General features: G+C 42.5%; 1 protein-coding gene across 1 annotated transcript; it reads left to right on the top strand.

The window, feature by feature from the left end:
* Positions 1–2203: 2203 nt before the first annotated feature.
* Positions 2204–3340, top strand: LOC112828471 (lipid transferase CIDEA-like). The gene is made up of 2 exons (XM_073899426.1): positions 2204–2256; positions 2403–3340. Exons 1-2 carry the CDS (start codon positions 2204–2206, stop codon positions 3025–3027), a joined length of 678 nt encoding a protein of 225 aa, XP_073755527.1. The 3' UTR covers positions 3028–3340.
* Positions 3341–9596: the final 6256 nt, after the last annotated feature.

Genomic DNA, 9596 nt, shown 5'->3' on the forward strand with positions numbered 1-9596 from the left:
CTGATTTGACTGAAGATTTTAATGAAGCAGCATAATACATAAAATAAAAGATTGTTTATATCTTGTCTGAATGCAAACTACGCTTTGGTCATCTATCTGCATATTCAGCAGATAGTGTAAATGTACACGTTGGCAAATTCCAGTTTATAAACTTCTTACCAAAGAAAATGAAAAGAAGTTCACCTGCTAACTATTCTGCATTGCATACGTTGTACACAACACTGCTTTTAAATAAGTGATTTGTTTACCTCTGTTATTGAGATTTTTACAAAAATGTATTTGGTGACTTTTAAGTTTCCTTAAAACACGCAGAAGCACTTAATGAGATATTTGACTTTATAGAAATGTAAAGAGTTAGTATCCTTGAAACGTATGCCTTCAAGATGACTATCATTGTCTGCCATAGAAAAGATGTTGGCCCACTATAACATCGTATTTTCAAAGTGTGGGACAAGAAGAATAACCTCCTCTACTTTGCAAATACATTGAGGATGAGAATGGAGAAAAGGGATTATAGTAAAATAGAGACTTATATGCTGTTTTTCCAAAACTGTTGATTTTTAAACGGCATAAGGAGCTTAAAAAAAAAAGATTAATTGACTACTCTGAGTTGTTCACTGTTATGTGTAAGTTGCAACAACAACAAAAAAATCACACAATAAAAAAAAAACAAACTCATTTTTGGAAATAAGACTGCTTCAGAATGACAACAAAAGTCACCAGAAAAGGATAGCCAAATTAAACAAGACTGTCAGTTTCACTGCTAAAATGTAACCGATTTGGAATCCGACTTTGATTTTGCAAGTTCAAATTCAATCATTTCCTTAGTTAATACAATTAGCATAATAAACTATGTTAATATATAGAAATCTCATATTGAAATATAAGATAAAATGAAGACAATGATAAGGAAATAAGTGCCATAAACCTAAAAAGTTGTTGAGTTAGCAAAGAAAAAGAGACTACTGAATGCTAATAATTCGTTTCCTTTTCTTTTTGGGGGGAAGGAGGGGCAGAAGAGAGGAAGAGAGAGAATCTTAAGCAGCTCCACATATAGTGTGGAACCCGTCACGGGGCTTGATCTTATGATCCTGAAATTGTAACCTGAGCCGAAAACCAAGAATTGAACGCTTACTGGCTGAGCCATGCAGGGGCCCCATCATTTTATTTTCCTGATGCAATTACAGATTTAAAATTAGAATCATTTAAAATTTTTCCAACATGTGAATTAGCTTGATTGTGGTAACTATTTTATAATATACACGTATGTCAAAACATCAAGTTGTAGGGTGCCTGGGTGGCGCAGTGGGTTAAGCATCCAATTCTTGGTTTCAGCTTAGGTCATGATCTCAGGGTTGTGAGATCGAGCCCCAAGTCAGGCTCAGAACTCAGCTCAGAGTCTGTTCTCTCCTTCTCCTTCTGCCACTCCCCCACAACTCACGCACACTCCAGTGTGTGCTCTCTCTAAATAAATAAATAAAATCTTTAAAAAACCCATCGTGTTGTATGCCTTAAATATATATAATTTTTATTCGTTAATTATATCTCAACAAAGCTGGAAAAAATTATGCATAAGTGACATATATCCTTCCACCAATTAAAAGGAAGGTGATGTGGAACTGTTATGACTTATAGGTGTTAATTTCACTGAGACTCCGTTTCTTGCACTGTAAAATGAGATGGGTTAGATAACTCGAATATATATACTATTAGAAAGTTTAACTACAATCTTGACTATCAATACAAAAACACCTTTCCAAGTATGAGAAAAAGAAATACATGATCATCAGCATCAGGAAAAAGAACAACATAAGCTGGGTATCTAGAGACTGATAAAGCTTCCCTAGCTGTATACCACTGGCAAAGTCTTCATGTACCCCAAAAGTTTGTGTATGTCAATTTGAAGGCCACTCTTCTTGATAATGTAATGGCATAAATATTGAGAAACTGATTATTTGCATCTATGATTGTAAATTTAGAAAATCTAGGGGCACCTGGGTGGCTCAGTTGTTGAGTATCTGCCTTCGGCTTGGGTCATGATCCCAGGGTCTTGCGATTGAGCCCCACATTGGGCTCCCTGCTCTGCTGGAAGCCTGCTTCTCCCTCTCCCATTCCCCCTGCTTGTGTTCCCTTGCTCGCAGTGTGTCTCTCTCTGTCAAATAAATAAATAAAAATCTTAAAAAAAGTGAGGGGGACCCTGGCGATGGACACCGCCCGCGACTACGCCAGAGCCCTCCTCAGGAACTTCCCCTGGGAGTTGTAAGTTTCAGCAGCCACGAGTAGGTTGCCACCAAAGCCCGATCCTAAATGTAAAGCGTAATGTGGAAAATCCTCGCTGCACAGCCCACCAAATTGCCGGAGATGGAACTGTGAGTGGGTTCTTTGCAGCGTCAGCTCAGCAGAATGCCCCTGACGTTTATGGTATCACAGACCAAGAGAGTCCTACTAACTCCCCTCATGCATTCGGCTCGCCCTTTCCGGATCTCCAACCATGAGAGAAGCAGCCGGCGAGGGGTGATGGCCAACAGTCTGAAGGAGCTCCTCAGCAAGACGCTGGAAGCCTTAGTTATCACTAGTGGACTAGTCAGTTTGGTGCTGGAAGAAGATGGAACGGTGGTGGATACCAAAGAGTTCTTTCAGACCTTAGAAGACAACACACATTTCATGATCTTGGAGAAAGGGCAGAAGTGGACACCGGGTGGCAACTATGTCCCAGCTCTCCAGCAGCCAAAGAAGGCGGGGATAGCAAGAGTCACCTTCGACTTGTACAAGCTGAACCCCAAGGACGTCATTGGTTGCCTCAACGTGAACGCCACCATGTGTGAGATGTACTCGGTGTCCTACGACATCTGGTGTATGGGAGTCAAGGCCCTGCTGAGGAGCCTGCTGCGGTTCCTGTCCCACGCTGCCCAGGTGACTGGACAGTTGCTCATCTACACCGGCTCGTACATGCTCCAACTGCTGGGTGACACAGAAGAGCAGGCTCCTCGCAGGTCACCCTCCAGACGGGGGGTCACGTGCGGATAAGGAGGCAAGCTGCAGGGACCCGGGCGGCTCTTGACCCAAACATTCCCTCTTGAATGATGATTTTGAAGATGCTTTATGTTCTAAATCACACGCATTTGTACTCTGCGGGTCACATGGGCTCGGCGGTGGCACCCAGGGGAAGGAGAAGGAGTTGACGGCCATGAGATGGGGCTGCACAGCGGGATGCCCGGAGGGAGGAGAAGTGTGGGGGCCTCTGATGGGGGAGGGAAGGTGGCTCCAGAGCAACACAAACATGCATCGGGCCTTTCAGCTCCTCACCTCCTGCAATAAACCAATCACAAGGAAAAAAAAATCTTAAAAAAAAAAAAAGTTGGGACGCCTGGGTGGCTCAGTCAGTTAAGCGCCTGCCTTCAGCTCAGGTCATGATCCCAGGGTCCTAGGATCGAGTCCTGCATCGGGCTCCCTGCTCCGCGGGGAGCCTGCTTCTCCCTCTGTCTGCTGCTCCCCCTGCTTGTGCTCTCTCTCTCTGACAAATAAATAAATAAAATCTTAAAAAAAAAAAGAAAAGAAAATCTAAAGTGCTCAGTTAAAGAGTTTTAGAACCGATGCAGCAAGTTAAAATGGCTTACATACAAGTAAGGGTACATAAACTTAGCAGCTTGCCTTTGTATGCAGGAGTGATAACAAGTTTGAAAAAGAATTCCAGATAAAAAAAGAAATATATACATACACATACAATATATATGTATATGAAATAAGTTGATCAGAAATATATTAAGTAGGAAATAAGTAGAAAACTATAATTAAGAAAACAAAGGAGTGCCTGGTGGCTCAGTTGGTAGAGAATGTGACTCTTAATCTTGGGGTCATGAGGTTAAGCCCCACATTGGGCATAGAGCTTCCTTAAAAAATTTTTATTTTATTTATTATTATTTTTTTAAAGATTTTATTTATTTATTTGACAGAGACACAGCGAGAGAGGGAACACAAGCAGGGGGAGTGGGAGAGGGAGAAGCAGGCTTCCCCCCCCCCAAAAAAAGAGAGAAGCAGGCTTCCCGCCAAGCAGGGAGCCTGATGCGGGGCTCGATCCCTGAACCCTGGGGTCGTGACCTGAGCCAAAGGCAGACACTTAACGACTGAGCCACCCAGGCGCCCCCTTTTTTTTAAAGAAAAAAATTTTTTAAATTTAAGACCATGTAAAGAATATAAAGATTAACTAATATGTAGAGAATTCTTCCTGAGGAGAAAGACTTAGTATTACAAAATTATAACTTCTTTCTAAGAAGTTGTTTTACCACAATTTTAACAAAAATCCTTTGATATAAAATAAACACCTATTTTTATATTTTCTATCAGATGAATAGCACATAATTGTATAATTTTTAAATATATATTATATATAATTATATTATATATATACATACACACACGTACATGTATCTGGGGAAACAGGGAGTATAGTGTGGCTTATATTCCAGTTGGGCTCTCTAAAAATTTGGTCCCCCGATACTGGGCATTCATTCACTAAACATTTGTTAAGTTCTTACTGTGTGCCAGAGACGACTGTGTCAAGGACTAAGGTTACAGCTGTAAAAAAGGTGAACAAAATTCCCTTCTCAAGAAAATGATATAGTCTAATGGGGTATTCAGTTGAGATAACAGACATTATAATACCCTGTGTGGTAAGTGTCAAGGCAGGGGAAATGATCTAAGAGCAGAGAGGCAGGTCAAGGAAGGCCTGCCTAGGATGGGAAGCTGGAGGATGAGTATGAGTCAGCCAGAGGAAGCTGGGGGTTGGGGAAAGAGCACAGGGAAACATCCTTCAGGCCCTAAATAAGGCCAGTGAGATCATGGCACAAGCGGGGAGCTATGAAACTGTCTATCGTGTTTTTTAACCTAGCATCAGCAAATAATTGTGTTTTCTGTGTGCCCTATGAGAAATACAAAGGGCAGCAAATAATCATGGGAGTGATTACAATACAGTGGAAATGGAAGAGATAAAAAGTTAAATTGCAGCATGGGAACATCACAACGCAAGAAATATCACAACTGTTGAGACACAAATTCGGTTAACATTGAGGGGCACCTGGGTGGCTCAGTCAGTTAAGCGTCTGACTTCAGCTCAGGTCATGATCTCAGGGTCCTGGGATGGAGCCCCACATCAGGTTCCCCGCTTAGCGGTGAGTTGGCTTCTTCCTCTCCCCCTCCCCCACCTTGTGCTCTCTCTCTTTCTCTCTCTCTAATAAAATCTTAAAAAAAAATTCAGTTAACATTGTAAATGACTTAGCTCAATGCTTTCACATTCTAATTTGTTTGTTTTGTAAAATCCTTCCTCCCCACCTAGAGTCACCAGCTATTAACATCTTACCATACCTGCTTCCTCTTTCTCCATGTGTACACACACTGCTTTTGCTAAAACAGCTGAAAGTAGGTTGCACACGTCCTCCTACGTTACCCTTAAATATGTTAGCCTCAGTCTCCTAAGAACAGAAACATTCTCCAACACAAACACAATGCCCTAACTACACCTAAGAAAATCAACACAAACTCAATCACATCAACCAACATTTGGTCAACACTCAACTTCTCCCAACTGTCCCCAAAATGTCCCCTTTGTTACTGTTCCACCCACCTATTACATTTAAAAGTTCTTTTGGGGGCACCTGGGTGGCTCAGTTGGTTAAGCTTCTGACTCTTGATTTCAGCTCAGGTCTTGATCTCAGGGTCATGAGTCAGAAGATGAATTAAGGCCAGAAGTTGATGAACACACACAAAAGACAGGTGTCTTAGCTGCTGTGCTTGCATCACAGCCTTCTATTCCTAGGTCTGTTGGGAAAGATAAAGCAATTCAGGCATCAATTAGATGCAATAAGGAAACCAACACAGTTTTGGCCAGATTGAATAGTGAATTGCAGCAACAATTAAAGGATGTTCTTGAAGAGAGAATTTCTCTGGAAGTTCAACTGGAACAGCTTCGACCATTCTCTCACCTATAAGCCAATTGCCGTTAACTGTGAACATACCCATTTTTAAGCAGTTTTGGGTTCAAGGCAATTTGGAGACCCAGACGTTCAGCTCACTGCTTAATTCAACATTGAATTTTATGATTCTGTTTTGCCCTATATGTTCACCTGTATTTAAGTATCTTTTATTTTTTTAATTTCAACAATAAAAGGGTCAGGATGACTTCTCCTGGAAAAAAAAAAAAAAAGCCCTGAATTGGGCTCTGCCCTGGGCTTGGAGCCCACTTAGAAAAAAACGAAAGTTCTTCTGTACTTTTGATGTACTTCTGTTCCTGGAAAGTGAATATAACCTCTGTAGGTCTGTTTCCTCTCCTATACGATTAGCTATATGTTTTTTTTTTTTTTTAAGATTTTATTTATTTAAGAGAGAGAGAATGAGAGATAGCGGGCACGAGAGGGAAGAGGGTCAGAGGAAGAAGCAGACTCCCTGCTGAGCAGGGAGCCCGATGTGGGACTCGATCCCGGGACTCCAGGATCATGACCTGAGCCGAAGGCAGTCGCTTAACCAACTGAGTCACCCAGGCGCCCTAGCTATATGTTAATGTTTATTCTATTTAGGCTTATTGGATCTATGATTTATGATAGGATCTGTGGGGAAAACAATTTGGAAAGCATTTCAGGATAGGCTACCAAATCACAAGTAGCCTCTAGGTGTCCTCCTTGGATAGAGGAACCTGTAGACTATTACAGCGCAGCCACTGAAGAACCTTTTTCTCTCGTGAGCGTAGATCAAAGAGTCTCACAAATGTCTCAGAATTCTAAACAGCACAAAAATAAACTCACTTCATCTGGTTCTACAAACATTTCGCACACTTGACCTGGGTAGCGAAGTGGGAACGTGAGGATAATAAAGTGATAGAACAAAACTAAACCAGGTTAAGTAGTGAGGTTAAGTAGTGACAGACTTGTTTTCCCCACTTCTGTGCCTTCTTTATTGCTCGGTATTGTGCCTTTGTTATATTCCTCAGTTAAATGGGTAGCGAAGTAGACTAGAATGAGCCTAAATAAAGAAGTCAGAACTTGTGAGGCTTGATCTCGGGGTCATGAGTTTGAGTCCCACATTGGGTGTAGAGATTATTTTAAAAATAAAGTCAAAAAGGGACACCTGGGTGGCTCGGTCAGTTAAGCATCTGCCTTCGGCTCAGGTTATGATCTCAGGGTCCTGGCATAGAGCCCACGTTGGTCTGGCTCCACGTTCAGTGGGGAGTCTGCATCTCCCTCTCCCTCGGCCCCTCCCACCCCCTCTTGCACTTGAGAATGCAGGCATGTGTGTGCTCTCTCTCAAATGAATAAGTAAAACAAAATAAAATCTTTAAAAAAAGAAGAAGAAGAAGTAGAGGAAGCCATAGGGGAGATGTCTGTCAGGAGTGGTTCAGGTGGAGAGGAGAAGGGACCAAGAAAGGGTGGGAGTTTCTGAAAAGACAGAAAAGAGTACCCAGAGGGGTAGCTGCTACAATGAGTGGGACTTTGGGGAGAAATGTGTAGGGTATTGTGTGTTGGATAGTGTGATTCTCCTCCAACATCTTGCCTCAGATTTATTCCAGTTATAATAATAATAATAGTTACTTACTGAATGCTAATTACTGTGTGTCAGGCATGGGCTAAGCATTTTGGACACATTATCTCATAAAATCCTAATAACAAACCTGTGAAATATTATTATCCCCATTTACAGATAAGAACACTTATGCTTAGAGAAGTTAAGCAAGTCATCCAAGGTCACATAGTTGGTAAACAGCAGAGCCCGCAGAGCCAGGATTCTGGGCTTTTCTAACTCCAGAACCCGTATTGTGCCTTCCTCGACGTCAGCTATTTGTCACTGCCCTGTGCATATGCACGTGCAAAAGCATAAAGTGGCCATACAGCCCGCTTCCAGGATCTGGGTCCCTGCGTACCAAAATTCTATTTTTCTCAAGAGTTGTTATTATAGGGGCGTCTGGGTGGCTCAGTTGGTTAAGTGTCTGCCTTTGGCTCAGGTCATGATCTCAGGGTCCTGGGACTGAGTCCCACGCTGAGCTCCATGCTCAGCCGGGAGTCTGCTTCTCCTTCTCCCTCTGCCTCTCCCCTGTGCTCTCTCTCTCTGTCTCAAATAAATAAATAAAATAAAATAAAGAGTTGTTACCATGACTCCCATGCCATCAAGTCCTTACAGGATTGTAGACAGTCCTTGTATGTTCTTGGAAGGCGGCCACTCCTGTCACCACTTCCTCATTCATTTAAGACAGAATACTCCACCCAGTAATCTCTCACCTTCTCCCTTCCTCTTTCTCTCAAAACCAAGGCACTGTAGATTGCCCACCGCTATTCTTTGGAAAAAGAGCATCAGTGAGAAAATGGCTTGCATTTCCATGTATGATTCAGAGAAATGTATTCACCACCATTGGAATAAACTCCTTACCCAGCATGGTTGACAAATAATGCCCCTCTCCCCCAAGATGGTCATACCATAGTCTCTGGAACCTGTGACTATTTTACCTTACAAGGTAAAGAGGATTTTGCAGATGTGACTAAATTAAGGATGCTGAGATGGGGAAATTTTCCTTGACGATCCAAATCAGCCCCAAATCATCACAAAAGTCTTATAAGGGAATGGTGGGAGAGTTAGAGATGTGATGATAGAAGCAGAAGTTGAAAAAATGCAGGGCTACAAGCCAAAGAATTCGGGCAGCCTCTAGATGGAAAAGGCCAGAACAGATTCTCCCCCAGAGCCTCTAGAATTTGCTTCAGCAGCCAAAGGAAACTAATAGGCCCAGTGTAGGGATGCGCAAAATCCTTCGGACAGACCCATGGTCACACTTAGAGCAAAGTTGACTCCTTACTCATAGCAAACCCAGTTCAAGCCCAGCCCGATCGGGTGGGGGGTGGGGCAGAGTTTCAAGTAGGCTGATTCCTCTACAAGCAGAGGAAATGACAGCCTCCCAGATCTGTAATAATGCTAAAAATTCAAACTTTTCTTATCCTGTGCTGGGCACCATTCTAAGAGGTTGTGCCTATTATAGCATTGAATTCTCAGAGCAGATGAGGAAGGTGAAGCACAGAGAGATCAAATTCTCTGCGTCCCTGAGCCCCTCTTTATTTTTCTCCATAACATTTATTTTATCCTGGGATCTCTGGAAAGTAGTCAAATGGGAGGACTAAGTGGCCATGCTTTCCCTCAGAGAAGGAAAGCCAGAGCAGCCAAGGGCAGAAGAAGGGAAAGTTAGCTGCCTAGCTCTGGAGACCTGACAGGTGATCCTTTTGCACTACGTCGTCTCTCTTGAAAAAAATATCCTTAAATATCACTCTCTCTTTTTCTTTTTTGGTTGCTCTCAGGGTTCTTGAATTCTCAGTTCTGTCTGCTCTGTAACTTCCAGGGTCCTTGGGGAAGGGAGGAGACTTGGACAAGGAGAAGATCACAGGTCACGTGGGGGCAGTACTTGTTTATTTCATTTCTATTGGCTGAAGAAGCACACATTTAAAAAAATATTTTATTTATTTGAGAGAGACAGAGATAGTGAGAGAGAGCACAAGCAGGAAGGAGGGGAGAAGCAGACTCTCTGCTGAGCAGGAACCCCGCTGCAGGACTTGATCCCAGAGTCCTGGGAT

The sequence above is a fragment of the Callorhinus ursinus genome, unplaced genomic scaffold, assembly GCF_003265705.2.
Source record: "Callorhinus ursinus isolate GAN/ISIS: 27379988/994484 unplaced genomic scaffold, GSC_fseal_2.0 scaffold13, whole genome shotgun sequence".
Classification (NCBI taxonomy): Eukaryota; Metazoa; Chordata; class Mammalia; order Carnivora; family Otariidae; genus Callorhinus; species Callorhinus ursinus.